We start from the raw sequence: 15457 nt of genomic DNA, 5'->3' as shown, positions 1-15457 counted from the left end.
AAGTGCTAGGATTAAAGACAAATGCCACCACTGCCAGGGTCAAATATATATTTCTTTAAAACAGAAAAGGAGAATTTTGCACCAAGGAGCCATAGTGTTTTAGGTCTTAAACTATGGCTGTGTGATGGCAGTTTTAACTTTAATAAGTAACTAGAAAACCATATAACAGTTTTATTGCAGACTGGTCATGGTGGTCCACATTTGTAATTCTCGCATGAGGGGAACTGAGCAGGGGGTTCTAAAGTCTGAGGCCACCTGCTGTAAAGTTCCAAGCTAGTCTGGGCTATAGAGTGAGACTCTGTCTTAAGACCTGACAGATAGTAATGGTGGCTCATACCTTAATCTCAGCACTCGAGAGGCTGAGAATTGGGGGCTGCCACAAAGCCAAAACCAGGGCTGGAGAGATGGCTCAGCAGTTAAGAGCACTAGCTGCTCTTCAAGAGGACCTGGGTTCAATTCCCAGCACCTACACCTGTGGTAGCTCACAGCTGTCTGTGACTCCAGTCCTAGGGGGACCCAACACCCTTGGCAAAACACCAATGCACATAAAATAAAAATAAATAAATAAGAAAGCTAAAACCAAACAACCAGCCACATAAACAAAAAATTGTATTGCAATAAAACGGCTAATCCTAAGGAAAATCTTTACTCTTGAAAAAAAAAAAGTTCAGTGTGGATATGTGGAATTACTGTTGACTGTCCTGCACATTTGAGAGGTAGCCCAGCTCTCATTATCAGGGTAGAAAGGAGGGTGGAGACTCTTGAGAAGAAGGGTGTCAGCAGTCAGACCCTGACTTGTGAGAAACAAGTGACTGAAAGTGCATCATAAGGTTAGCTTGATGTCTGCCTCTCTACTTTTTCTTTTGCTCATAAACCCATGGTTGAAGCAGCCGAGCTAGGTGGACAAGGGCTTTTTATAGCACATTACAAAACCATGAATGATGTCTTTTGTATTAGCAGTTCTCATGGTTTAAATTGAATTTATAACTAATTATTCTTGAGCTCCTTAGAGTGGTAAATGTTAAAAGGTTTTAAAGCTACAGGTGAAAAGCTATGAGTATAAATAATCTCTGTCATCAGTTTATATCTATCTATAATCAGTCCCTATCCATCTGTCTGCCTGCTTATTTATTTATTTGTTTATTTGAGACATGGTATCTCTATTATGTGCCCTAGTTGTCCTAGAACTCGTAATGTAGTCTAGGCTGACCTTGAACTCACAGAGAGCACCTGCCTCTGCCTTCTATGTGCTGGCTTAAATGCATGTGCCACCACACCAGCACAAATATTTTTAATTGTCCTCTATATCTTTAGAACCAGCTAACAATCTTTTAAGTACTTTCCAAAAAGGACTTATTTTTATTTTATGTGTATGGGTACTTGCTTGCATGCATGTTTGTGTCCCACATATGTGCAGTGTCTGTGGAGGCCAGAAGAGGGAGTCAGATCATCTGCAACCAGAGTTGTGGCTGGTCAGACAATTGTGAACTACCATGTGAGTTCTGGGAATTGAACTTGGGTCCACTGGAAAGAGTAGCAGTGCTCTTAATTGCTGAGCCATCTCTCCAGTCCTTAAGTACTAAAAAAAAAAAAAAAAAAAAAAAAAAAAAGCAATGTAAATTTTCCTTTAAAAGGAGAGGATGTGTAATCTCTAGGGATTTGGTTTTGTGAACCTACTTCCATGTGCAGAATTATATTAGATTATAAACCAGATTTTGATACTCCCCCATATTTAGCTAATATTTGTGAGTGTGTGTGTGTGTGTATGAGAGAGAGAGATAGTAAGATCCCAGTTTTCTTTGGGGGGGGATAAATTTTTATTTTGTATATAGATGTTTTGCCTTCATGTACATCTGTGCACCACTTGTGTGTCTGGCCCATGTAGGCAAGACATCTCTGGTAGTAGAGTTATAGATAGTTGTAGGTTCTGGGAATTGAACCCTGGGTCCCCTGGAAGAGCAGTCAGTGTTCTTAACTCCAACCCAAACATCCTGTTTTCAATGTGACAATACTTAAAGGTTTTATGTAGTTTTATTGACAAGTTTTGAAAATGTAGAGTGTGTTGATACAAAAATAAGTCTGGAGAGTACGTTACAGGTGGACATTTGTGAAGGTGGTTTACTGCAGGACATTTCTTGTTTTATTTAGATCTGTACTGTCCAGTTTATCTCCCTATAATTTAAGCATTATATACTATTGAAATTTCTTAGTAAAATTTTAAAAATTCAATTCTTGAGCATATTAGCCACATTTCAAGTGCTTAGTGGCCAAATGTGGCTGATATCTAATCAAATAATGCAATATAAAACATAATATTTTTTCCATTATTGCAGAAAGTTCCAATGTACAGTGCTGCTTTAGGTTGTTGTTAGGCTGTTCATCCCTCTGTATGAAACCTGTAACACTTATGTAAGAGTATCTAGATGTTAAAGGTGGGTTATGTTTTTATTTTCCTTCATCAGTGACCATGTACTGTAGTCCCCATTTGGTAAATGCAGAGCCCTATAACTTGTTGGGAATGACTGGGCTGAGGGGCAGCCTCATCTTGCCTTTGGCACCTATGTCTCATAGCCCTCAATAGGTTCTGCTGATGTCTTTCTCATTATATGTTCAGATAATTAGCTTGTGGTCATTTCTCTGTTTTTTTCAGAAGTGTCCTGGCCAGTTTCATGGTGTTTTTGAAACATTTTACTTATTATTTTGTGTGTGTTACTGGTTGTGTTACTGTTATACATATGTGGAGGTCAGAGGACAACTTTGTGGAGTCATTTCTCTCCTTCCACTTTTATGTGGGCCCAGGGGGTTGAACTTAGGTTGTCAAACTTGACTGTCAAGGGCTTTTATCCACCGAGCCATCTTGCCAGCCCAGTTTCATGGTATATAAGTTAAACCCTGGACTTTGCTAGAATAGGTATTTATAATTGTTCTTCTTTCTAGGACTGAACTTCAGACTACAAATGCTGAAAACAAAGCTAAGAAACTTGCATTACCTCTCTTTGGTGCCATGAAAGGAGGAAGCAAATTCAAATTAAAAACTGGAACTGTAGGGGTAAGTTGTGAGGTTGAGTGTGTCCAACTCTTCGTCCTTGCTGTCCTGTCCCTGAGTGAGATTGTGTGTTTTATTCCCTGGTTATATGGGAAAGGACTGTTGGCTTAATGTGAGCATCTCTTTGTTAGAAGTGGTGATCTGGATGCAGAGCTGGCTCAGCTGTAGAAGTACTTGCTGTCCAAGTATCCCGGGACCCATGCAAAGTGAAGCATGGTCCTGTGCAAGATGCAACCCCAGCACTGGGATGCTGAGGCAGGAGGATGCTGGGGTTGCTGACTGACCAGCTAGCTGTCCTGCAGGTCCAATAAGATGAGATGGAGAGTGATAAGGAGGACATCTGCTTTTTTCTGGTCTTGTGTGGACATAGGCATGCACGAATACACTAAAGAATTGATTAATTAATCTATGCCAGTCAACATGAAAATAACTCATTTGTAATCCTTTTTTTTTTTTTTTTTTTTTTGAGACCCAGTCCCATTATGTAGTCCTGGTTGTCCTGGAACTAGTTTATTAGTTTCTAATGAATATTATAATTAGGAATGAAGTGCCTATGTTGATTTCTTTTTTCCCAATATTATTTTGCTTACTGTTAGAATATTGTATTATTTTTCTTCATTTACAAAAAAGTATGTTTTGAGAATCTTGTACATTGTGCTTTGATTATATTCACTCCTCCAGCTTCTCCAAAATCCATGGCCCCCTTCCTACCCACCCAACTTTGTAGCTTGTTTCTTTTCTTCTTGATTTTTCAAGATAGAGTTTCTGGCTGCCCTGGAACTAGGCTGTAGACCAGGCTGGCCTCTGCTTCCAGAGTGCTGGGATTAAAGGTGTGTGCCACCTCCGCCCAGGGTCTCTTCCTTTTTTTAACCCATTGAACCCAATTTGTGCTGTCCATGTGCTCTTAGATGTGTGTCCTTCTCCTGGAGTGTAATTGGCTGACCAGAGTCTGTACTCTTGGAGAAAACTGACTCTCGCTCTCCCAGCATCTATCATTTGCCAGTAGCCCCTCAGCTGGGGCTACAACTTTGTACTCACCTCCCTTCTCCATGCTGGGGTTTTTGCAGGTGTGGAGGTCTTGGGAGGAGCAGGTAAAATATAGATGTCCCGTTTGGGGCTGCACAGTCCCGTCGTCTCATTCTGTGTCTTGACCCGTCATGCGCATGTGTGCTAGTCACCATCTACTGCAATAGAAGCTTCTCTGATGCAGGTTCAGAAATACAGTCATCTCAGGACTAGGCTGTGAGACGACCCACAGGCGTGGGTAGAATTCCTATGTTGAATGCTTTTAACTTTCTTGATAAATGTAATAACATATTAACTTATTTGTTAGTAACAGAGTCTAGTCATGTCTTCCATGCTTAGTTTAGTCCTTCTAACACCTTTTATCACGTGGATTGCTGTGTCTTACCGACAGGGAACCAGGCAGGACCCCAGATCACACTGCCACCATGTCAGTAGCTGGCAATGAGAAAAGTCAGGCCATCTTTTCTCAAGTTTCATCATCTTCCTGCTCTCCTGCAGTACCTACCTCATGTGTGCTTTTGCTCTCCATACGTTTCTACTTATAGATTGAACTTCTAAAAGATTGTCGTCACCCTGAAGAGCTGAGCTTGTGTGTTAGCTTGCTAAGGCTGCTGATAGAATGCTAAGGGGTTGTCTTAGTTTCCATTGCTGTGACGAAAAAACACCCTGACCAAAGCAGCTTGGGAAGGAGAGGGTTTGTGTGACTGACACTTCCACAGCACTGTCCATCATCATAGGACGTCAGGGCAGGAACCTGGAGGCAGGAGCCGTTGCAGAGGCCATGGAGAGTGCTGCTTACTGGCTTGCTCCTCATGGCTTGCTCAGCCTGTTTTCTTACAGATTCCAAGACCACCAGCCCAGCCACCATGGACTGGGCCCTCACAGCCCTCCCACAATAATCACTCAGTAAGAAAATGCTCTACAGGCCTGCTATAGCCCGATCTTATTAAGCCATTTTCTGAATTGAGGCTCCCTCCTCTGCAGTGACTCTAGCTTGTGTCAAGTTGACATAAAACTAGTCAGCATATTGGCTTCAATAAAAAAAAAAAAAAAGCTCAGCTTGCTATGCCTTGCAGTTTTTAATTCCTCACAGTTCTAGACACTAGAGGTCCAAGGTAAGATGCTAGCATAGTTTGGTGTCTTCTGTGACTTACTGGTGGCTGTCCTTTCGTATAATTGCGTCTACTTTCTAATGGTGTCGGTCTTCCTGGCTTAAGCCCAGAGCTTCTCAGCCATTTGACTAAGTATGGCCTAGTGCCTCATTTTAACTTAATCAACGAGAAGACCTTATCTCCAAATGAGATCCCATTCTGAGAGATCTTAGGAGTTGGGATCTCACACATGGATTTACTGTGTGTGGGATGTGTGTGAATAAATAAAGCGGGCTTAGTACTGTGTATCTGTAGCCCCATACTGGGGAGGCTGAGACAGGGACTCAAGTTCTGTCTGTATACAGAGATACAGAGTCAAACTGTCTCAAAATAAACAACAAAACAGTTGAAATTGAAGGACCTTGAATTGTGATGAACCAGAGGTCTGAAGTCCCAGTTACAGATTTGGAATGAATTATGTATGTCATTTACTCAAGATGAAGTTACGGGAGAGGGAAGTATCCAGGATTAAATAGAAGAAACATGATTTCTTTCTTTTTTTTTTTTTTTTTTTTTTTTTTTTTTTTTTGGTTTTTTGAGACAGGGTTTCTCTGTGTAGCTTTGGAGCCTATCCTGGCAATCACTCTGGAGGCCAGGCTGGCCTCGAACTCACAGAGATCCGCCTGCCTCTGCCTCCCGAGTGCTGGGATTAAAGGCGGTCACCACCAGCGCCCAGCCAAAACAAGATTTCTTTAAAGGCTTAAGAAAAACAAACAAACAAAAAAAGGGATTACTTAGCTGGGCGGTGGGGGCCCGCACGCCTTTAATCCCAGCATTCTGAAGGCAGAGGCAGGTGGATCTCTGAGTTTAGGCTAGCCTTGTCTACAAAGTGAGTTCTAGGACAGCCAGGGCTGTTACACAGAGAAACCCTGTTTGGAAAAAGACAAAACAAAAACAACAACAAAAAGCAAGGATTACCCACCCCCCCCGACAGGGTTTCTCTGTGGCTTTGAAGGCTAATTGCTTAATTTTATACTTAAGAAATACTAAAGGACTAACTGGTGGCCTAGGGCTATAAGCTCTGTACTTTGGGAGGGCAGAAGCAGGAGGATCACTCCCAAGTTTGAAGTCAGCCTGGTCTGCATATTGAGTTTCAGGCCAGCTAACACTATAGTAAGACCCTGTCTCAAAACACCCAAAGGTGGAGGACAGTACAAATGATTTTTTTTTCTTGAAAATACATATTTGATTTACTTCCCTGAAGATTTTGTAATAAATTAAAGTCCTTTGATAGTAACAGATGTAACAGGATAGAATTCCTGCTGCTGTCACTCAAGTGAATAATGTTCTATTTCCCTACAAGTGTTTTATATCTAATAATCTTGTAACCTAGTGTAGCACTAAAGACTAAACTTAGGACCTTGCATCTGCTAGGCAAGCATACCACCACTGAGCTGTGCACCCAATGCTGTGTTTAGTAATCTTTGTCCCTAGAGATTGCTGAAAACAGTTACTGAGATCCATAGATGGACAGAATTGTCTGTGGAGGGCATGCTTCTAGCAGACTTTTGTGGGGTTTATTATCTAAAGTTTTGGTTGTATACATTTAACCTAACCTCCTAGAAGAGATTAGTCTTTTTACCGTTATGCAAAACTACTTACTTGTTCATGGTTTTATTTTCCTTGTAGAAGTTGCCACCCAAGCGTCCAGAACTCCCTCCAACTTTAATGAAAATGAAGGATGAACCTGAAGTAGAAGAGGAGGAGGAAGAGGAAGAGGAGGAGGAGAAATCGAAGGAGGAGCATGAAGAGCAAATGGAGGATGGGAGCAGTAGGCTGCCAGAGACAGAGACAGAGCTGGAAACAGCAGTGCAGGACTTGAGTGCTCCCACAGATCCCGAGTGCTCTCAGGGGACAAAAAGCCACGGTAATATCTTTCTTTTGCCTGTGCTTGCTACTGGGGCAGTTGTATTCATTCTAGGTAGAGTTGAAAAAGCAAAAGCATTTATGTTTGTTGTTACAGAGGATCAAATATATTTGTATGTGAAAATAGCAGGTTCTTTTTTCAGAAGCCTCAAGTCTAATTGGACAGCTGTTGGTACCACTATTGCACTGTTAGGTGTATTTTGCCATGTTGGTCATTATTTTGGTTCCTACTTGTCACAGCTTGATAGGACTGTTTTGTTTTGTTTTGTTTGGGTTTTTTGTTTGTTTGTTTGTTCTGTTTTTTTCCAGACTGGGTTTCTCTGTATTGTTTTGGAGCCTGTCCTGGAACTTGCTCGGTAGATCAGGCTGGCCTGGAACTCACAGGCCTGCCTCTGCCTCCCGAATGCTGGGATTAATGGCGTGTGCCACCAATGCCCAGCTTTGATAGGACTGTTAATTGCTACCTTCTCTTGTCAGTTCCCATAGTCCTTTCTGGTGCTGTAGACACTCGACTGTTAGAACGAGGCTTCCAGGTAGATAGCTCCAGTCTCTGAGTCTTGTGTCCTAAGTATGCAGTGTCCTTAGCCATAGGGACTTAACCTTCAACCTCTGGGAGGCCACGAAGGGCAATGGCAATAGTTTATGTTGTTTGGGGCGTCACTTGGACTAACCTGACCAAACACTGGGATAAAGGTGCCTAGTACTAGGATTTTTGCTAGGCAGTGTATGGTCTTTTGGAATTGTTGTCAGTGTTGTAATTTTTAAAAAGTGACTTGAGGGGGCTGGAGAAATGGCTCAGTGGTTAAGAGCACACTGCCAGCTCTTTTTTAAGTGACTTGAGAGAGAAAGACACTATGTAACAGAGTTCAAGTGGAGGGTTTTTTTATTATGGGGCGGGCCGGGTGGGGGAGGATCATAAAAAGGAAGACGGCCTTCAGAGACAGGAGCAGCAGGAGAGAAGGGGGGGCGGTAGTGAGAGGTGGGCAGGGCCCTTTTAAAGGGAACTTAGTGCATAGACACAGGTGTTGCTCTTAGTGGCTGCAGCTGAGGGCATATCCTGTCAGAACTCCAAAGACAGGCCAGTACAAATGCCTAACTATTTATTAACAGTCAGCACAAGTGAAATAACTTTATTTAAGAGCACAGGTTTTAAAACTTGGTTTAAAAACCTTAAAGATTAAATAATTAGTAAGTCTGTGATTGATAAAAGGGTTGTTCTGGACTTTTGGTTCTCTGTCTTCTTATTTTTTGACAGACTCATACTCTATCTTTTTCCTGTGTCCTGCAGTACTATTACTTTTTAGGGTTTTTGTTTTTTGTTTTTATTTTTCGAGACAGGGTTTCTCTGTGGCTTTGGAGGCTGTACTTTATAGTTTCTAAAATTACCTGTATTTATGATTTTTAAAATGTGGCTTTCTCTTACTAAGGATCATAGTGGTCCAGTATATGTGTTCGTCATGATTTGATCACCTTTTACTTTTTAAACATGTAAAATATTTCATTGTTTTTAAATTTAACTGAAAATGTTAAATGCCTTTATTATGTATGTGTGGCAGTGGGGCATGTGTGTGCCATGGTGTACCTGTGGAGACTAGACGATGACTTTCAGGGGTCAGTTCTCTCCTTCTGCCATGTGTGTCCTGGAACCAAACTCAGGTTGCCAGGTGTGGCAGCCAGTGCCTTTACCTGCTGAGCCATCGCATAGCCCTTTTAATTTTTGCTATTATAAAAGTGTAAATAATAAATTTTGATGCTTAATTCTGGTATATCTTTAAATATGTACTTCTAGAACTTAAATTTGTAAGTTGAGAGAGATGTGTAAGAATTGCCACTAAGTTTTACTTCATAGTCTTTTAAAGTGGAATTTTGGTGGTTCTGCTAGACTTTTGGAGGCTCATTTACTGAAGACTTTAAGGTTAATGCACCTGCTGGTAGTCTGACTGAATGATCATATAAGTATGTAGCTACTCTGCTTGTTTGTTGTTTTTTTTTTTGGCGCGCGGGGGGGGGGGGGGGTGACACTCTCTACCATGAATTAAATAACAACAGTATATCCTGGTGCTATTTTTTATAGAAAGCTTGTCTCAACTCAGCCAAGTGGAACGGAGTAAAGATTATCCAGAGATGGGCAAAATAGCTTCCTCATGTGAGGACCCTTCAGGTAAGTAGTACAGCAGACTTCCTTGCTGCTCTGCACACAGTTGCTAGCTGGTTTTGTGAGGAGGGAGGTGGCAGCAGCTGCCTTGGGAGACAGAACAGATAATGGCCATATAAATGCTGCAGCCGGGCCCTAGACAAGATGAGAATGCACAGAGGTTTTGTTTGGTGCCATCTGATTTGCCTATTTCCTGGGGCTCCCTATCTGTCCCACCAGATAGAAGATGCCCCTCTAGTGTTGCATTTCAGTCCATATGTCCTACCGTGGAAGTGAATCCCACTTGTAGTAATGAGCCAGTTGATAGAAAGCTACTTTTTTCTGGCTTTGCCTGTTACATTTAAACCATAAAGAGTAAAAGCAGCTTTTTGGTATTTGAGCTTATAGCCTAGCTTTGGTATTTAAAAACTGAAAGATATCAGTGAAAGGAAACTTCTTATTGTGTGTGTATGTCTGTGTATATATGTGTGTGTGTGTGTATGTATGTACACACACACACACACACACACACACACACACACACACACACGTATATGTGAGTGCTGCTGTTCTTGAAGGCCAGAGTGGCCAGACCCCTCTGGAGCTGGGGCTACAGATGGTTGTGAGACACCTGAACGGATACTGAGAACCAAACTCAGGTCATACAAGATTAATATAAACTTTTAACTGCTGAACCATCTCTCCAGGCCCTGTGTGTCTGTGATTGTATGCCACATGTGATTGTATGCCTGCAGAGACCAGAAGGTGGCTTTAGATTCCCTTGGAGCTAGGTTATATGGATGCTTGTGAGCTGCTTGATGAGTGTTGGAAACCAAACTCTAGTCCTCTGGAAGAGCAGCAGGCACTCTTACACATTTTAAAAAAGATTTTATTTTTAGTTATGTGTGTGCAGGCATATGAGTCTGTGCACATGAGTGCCAGTGCCTACGGAATCCAGAGGTGTTGGGTCCTCTGGAGCTGGAGTTACAGGTAGTTGGGAGCTGCCCAGTATGGTTCCTCTGCAAGTGCTCTTAACCATCAAGCCAGCTCTCTGATCCTTAATATCCACCCTATAGTTGTAGACATGCCAGTTACTGAGGCGTCTATGACTTTAGTTACAGCACCATCTCAGGGAGCTTCTTTCTGTAGCACTTTTATTTTTTCTGATAACAGCTATTTCTGCTTCCCTCCTTACCCCCCCCCCCCCAGTAGCACCAGGGAATGAATGTGAAAAAAACAGAGATGAGTTGAAGAAAAAGAAAGCGTCTGGTCCAGGCAAAGTAAGTGCAATCATGGATCTGTGGCTCTTGAGGCTGCTTTAGAGTTTCTAGTAGCCTTCTCTCCTTGTAGAAATCTGGGCTCTCCTTAAATTTCATTTTTTTAACTCTGTCTACCCTACAGCTACCTCTTATTAATTTATTAATGTTTTTTCATATCTTAGTATGCAATGCAAAGACATTTGAGTAGAACAAAAGTATAATTGATGTTTTCCTTTCTAATCTTAATTTTTAAACCTACCATGGAAATCATATTAACATATCAAGAGCTTCCTACTGTATAAATGAACCCTGCTTAGCCAGATCCTTAGAGAGGGACAACTGGGTTGTTTCTGGTCTTTTATTATACCTGCGCTATAGAAAGTAATCTTAGGTATGTATAATTTTGTAGCTGTGGTAAGCTATGAGAAGTGCGATTGTTAGATTATGTCAGCAGGTCCCCGAGATCACCCTGGGATAGTCCACAGGAGGACTCACAGGCTCGGTGTGTAGTTGTGCTGGCAGCTGCGATTCCTTAGAACAAAAGGATAGCTGGCACAGTCAGCACAAGGAAAAGGCACCTGGGCAAAAATGTAGGGCTAACACTATGCAAGGCTCAAAGACACTTCTTCCTCTAGAGAGACGAGATGTGCTTAATCCCCCTAGCAACTAGGGGTGGCAAGTATTGCTAAGTGGACAAGCTCATCTAAGGACTCAGAACTGAGGGTTCTTAGTGTGGATGTGCATGTAAGGCATCCCCTGCCCAGCATGTATTCCATACTTGCAGGAGAAAAGCATAACCATGTTGGGTGTACAGTAGAGGCACAGTGAACCACCCACACCTGTTAGGGCACAAGTCACCCTCAACCCAAGGCCACAGGCTGCAGCCAAAGGCCAACCTTGGCATCAGTCTTACAAAGGGCAGCAATCGGGCTTGCCCTGCTAGTGCTCTCCTGCACCGGGTCAGAGGCAAATGCCAGCTTTCTCTATGGCCCCTTTTCTTTTTTTTTCTTTCTTTGTTTTTTTTTTCAGGTGTGTGCGTGTGTTTGTGCACACACTTTCTGTTGTTGTTATTGTTCATTTTTGTTGTTTTTGAAACAGGAACTTGTGTTTGTACTACAGGAGTGCCTCAAACTCACCCCTCTTGCCTCAGCTGGCTAGATGTTAACACCACTTTAAAGAATCTTATACTGGAGCTGCAGAGATAGCGTAGGTGGTGAGGTGCTTGCAGGCAATTATGAGGACCAGGGTTTGCATTTTCAGCATACAGTACAGCACATCTTCAATCCTGTGCTGAGGAGGCTGACAGGCCAACCAGCCTCGCCAAATCAGTGGACTCCAGGTTCAGTTCAGTGAGTCATGTGTCAGAAAAGTAGGGGAGTGGCTTAATAGGTCAAGATACTTGCCGCCAAGCCTGACAACAGTGAGCTTGATGCTGGAACCCATATGGTGAAAGGAGAGAATTGACTCTGGCAAGTTGACCTCTGACCCCCACATGTGCCCCAGGGCATGCACACTCAAAAGTACAAATAGATATAATTTTATAAGTTAAAACAAACAAACAAACAAAAATCGGGTGTTGTGGTGCATGCCTTTAAACCCAGCAGAGTCGGGGCAAGCTGATCTCTGCGTTCCAGGACTATCAAGGGTACACAGAGAACCAAAAATAGATGATAGATAGATAGATAGATAGATAGATACATACATACATACATACATACATACATACATACATACAATAAGCAAACAAGTGGATAAATAATTGGTAGAACAGGAGTGGTGGTACATGTCTCTAATCCCAGCACTTGGGAGGCAGAGGCAAATGAATCTCTGTGACTTTGAGGCCAGCCTGGTCTATGTAATGTGTTCAGGAGCTTCATGGTGAGACTTTGTCTCAAAAATAAAAGTGGAGAGCAGTTGAAGAAGACGCTCAATACTGACCTCTGGCTTTATGGAAAAAAGTCAAGATTCAGGGAGATAATGTGCCCTCAAATTAGTTACCAATGTTAGGATCATTCATGGAAACTGTTCTCTTGGTTTTGTTTACTGACAGGCATAAAAATCATTCTTATGGCTAAAAGTCTTTAGAATCAGACGTGGTGGGACAAGCTTTAATCCTAGGTAGGGTGATCACAGATTCCAGGGCACCCTGAGCTGCTCAGTGGGACTCTGATCTAACAAACAACTCTTGAGTAAAATGGTCTATTTCTTGTTTGCAGTTTCCACCCATTCTTTCTTCCAAATACCCTGAAGATGATCCAGACTACTGTGTATGGGTTCCACCTGAAGGTATGGTTTTATTTTTGTTTTCCTTCAAAATGTATGCATATGAATGTCTACATGTGTGTATGTATGTGTACACCATATAAGCCTGTTGCTCATGGAAGCTAGAAGAAGGTGTTGGATCCCCTGGAACTGGAGTTTATTGGTGGTTGTGAGCTTCCATGTAGGTTCTGGGGAAGGAACTCAAGTCAAATTCTCTTAACCTAGCCTTCTCTCTGCCTCATTTATATTTTTAAATAGATTATATACTTAAGAAAGTCACAAAAGTGTGTAATAAGTCTCCCTTTTGATGGAATTAAAGGATATAAAGACATACCAACTGAGTAGAATTGCTGCATCCTGTGTAGATCCTTAAATACTTTAAAAAAATTATGATGGTCTAGTGTATAGCTCAGTTGGTAGAGTGCTTGCTTACCATTCGTGGAGCCCTGGGTTTAATCCCTAACCCTGCATAAGCCAGGTGCGGTGGCCCAGGCCTGTAAGCCAGCACTCAGGAGCAGAAGCAGGATGATCAGAAGTTCAGTGTCATTTTTTACTACATAGCAAGTTTGAGGACAGCCTGGGCTACATGAGACCCTGCTTCAACAATAAATAAATAGATGAATAAATAGGTAAAACTAATTTTTGTAAAGTAATGAGATAGTCACACATTTGAACACTAACTGAATATTTGATAGAAATTATTGTTGACTCTTTAAAGGTCTGAAAGATATTGAGTGATGGCTTTTGGAAAATGTCCTTCTATTTTAGACATGTTCACAGATATAATAACATCTGATGTTTACCTTTAAATGCTCTGGTAGTGGAGGGTAAGAGAAGTTTGAGCAGGGGTAGTAAATAAGGCAGGGTTAGCCACATATTGCCAATGACATGAAAGAAGTGAACCTGTCCAGAGATTCAAAGGGACTAATTGTTCAGGGAGAAAGGAAAGGGCAGTGGGACTCAGGGGGATATGCTCAAAGTACAGTATATGTTCACACGAGAAACTCTGTCTAGTAGAATAAAACACTGAAGACAATTAATAAACATTGAAAGTGAAAAAGATAACGATACTGGACAAACTAAGTAAATAAAATATATAAGGCATAGAGAAACATCTGTAGGGAAAACAGATGAGCTAATGTGCTGGGCCAGAGGTGTGACCAGAATTGTATTCTGATGATATTGTACCAGTTGCATGCTAGTATGTACACACATTTTAAGAAACGATTCTTTTCTCCATTGGCCCATGACGTGGGTTTTTTTGTTTTCTACTTTTTATTTAAATTAGAACAGGCTTGTTTTACATGTCAATCCCAGTTCCCTCTCCCTCCCTTCCTCCCCACCTCCCCTCCCCCTCCCCCCACTAACCCCCTATCCCATCCCCTTTCTGCTTTCCAGGGAGGGTGATGCCTTCCCATGACATGTTTGTTTTGTTTTGTTTTGTTTTGTTTTTTGGTGGATGGTGTTTCTAACATGCTAGTAACTATTACAGCTTTAGTTCCTAGAAATATTTGCCTTTTACCTACTAATAAATGTTGAAATAGTAGTAAAAAGAAACCATATTTTGAAATTATGCCAAAAAAAAGTATTGTGGCACATGCCTTTAATCCCAGAACTTGGGAGACCCAGAGGCAGGCAGATCTCTGTGAGTTCAGGGCTAGCCTGATCTACATAGTGAGTTCCAGGACAACTAAGGATGTTACACAGAGAAACCCTGTCTTGGAAAACAAACAAACTGACAAAAAAGGAAAAACAAACAAAAAAACAAAAAGAAGGGGCTAGAGAGATGGCTCAGAGGTTAAGAGCACCGACTGCTCTTCCAGAGGTCCTGAGTTCAATTCCCAGTAACTACATGGTGGCTCACAACCATGCGTTATGAGATCTGGTGCCCTCTTCTGGTGTGCAGATGAACATGGAAGCAGAATGTTATATACATAATAAATAAATAAAATCTTAAAAAAAAAAAAAAGAAAAGAAAAAAATTTAAGTAAATTTTGTTTAAAAAAAAATGCCTTATTTAGTTTGCTTTTGACCTGATGTCTGAATATTTTTTTCTTCTTGATGTTGGAAAAGTAAATATATTTCTTCTTTTTATATTTTGATATAGGTCAAAGTGGAGATGGCAGAACCCATCTTAATGACAAGTATGGCTATTGATTGGTTCAGAGTCCCAAAGGAAGACCTTGCGGACCACAGGATGTTTGGGATGACAAATCAAGTGATGGCCAGGGAAGTTCAGATGACCATTTGTGAAATCTGGTGACTGGCTTCTTCTATATTCCTGGCTTCCTAAAATTATCTGCCCAGTGGATTCTCCTGAATTTTGGTGTTTATATTTAAGTGTTTTTGTATATATGTAAAAAGGAACCATATACACTGAAAATTAGTAAAATAAAAGACATGATCCTACTATAAAATGAGAAGGTGATAATGGTCTCCCTAGTTGATTTAAGGTCATATCTTCTAATGTAATTAAGGGCCTCTGTTGGTACCTCGTGTCATTCTGAGCGACACCTCCAATGAAAGTGGATTGTTCATAGGGCTCAATGTTGGATCCAAAACTGTTGATGCAAAGCAGAGCTTTCATCTCAGGGGGAATAAGAAGTAGTTTATTTGTAGTCAGATGTAAGTGACCATGGCCGAGAAACATGGTTCAAAAAGCCCCAAGGGACATGGGCCCACCATGAAAGTGGCTATATGAGCTTTTAGCTGT

General features: G+C 41.5%; 1 protein-coding gene across 2 annotated transcripts in view; it reads left to right on the top strand.

Moving 5' to 3' along the window:
* Slc4a1ap (solute carrier family 4 member 1 adaptor protein) overlaps nucleotides 1-15161 on the top strand; it is a 28494-nt gene extending 13333 nt beyond the window's left edge. The window contains exons 9-14 of one of the 2 annotated variants that reach the window (XM_027424433.2): nucleotides 2938-3049; nucleotides 6853-7090; nucleotides 9164-9250; nucleotides 10436-10503; nucleotides 12699-12768; nucleotides 14852-15161. In XM_027424433.2, the coding sequence (XP_027280234.1) occupies nucleotides 2938-3049; nucleotides 6853-7090; nucleotides 9164-9250; nucleotides 10436-10503; nucleotides 12699-12768; nucleotides 14852-14901 (625 nt within the window). In that variant the 3' untranslated portion in view covers nucleotides 14902-15161. Of the gene's footprint in view, nucleotides 1-2937; nucleotides 3050-6852; nucleotides 7091-9163; nucleotides 9251-10432; nucleotides 10504-12698; nucleotides 12769-14851 lie in introns of both variants that reach the window. The other variant, XM_027424432.2, reaches the window with a different exon arrangement.
* Nucleotides 15162-15457: the final 296 nt, after the last annotated feature.

This window comes from Cricetulus griseus, chromosome 7 (genome assembly GCF_003668045.3).
Source record: "Cricetulus griseus strain 17A/GY chromosome 7, alternate assembly CriGri-PICRH-1.0, whole genome shotgun sequence".
In the NCBI taxonomy this organism is placed as follows: Eukaryota; Metazoa; Chordata; class Mammalia; order Rodentia; family Cricetidae; genus Cricetulus; species Cricetulus griseus.
This window is presented reverse-complemented; position numbering and strand designations above follow the sequence as displayed.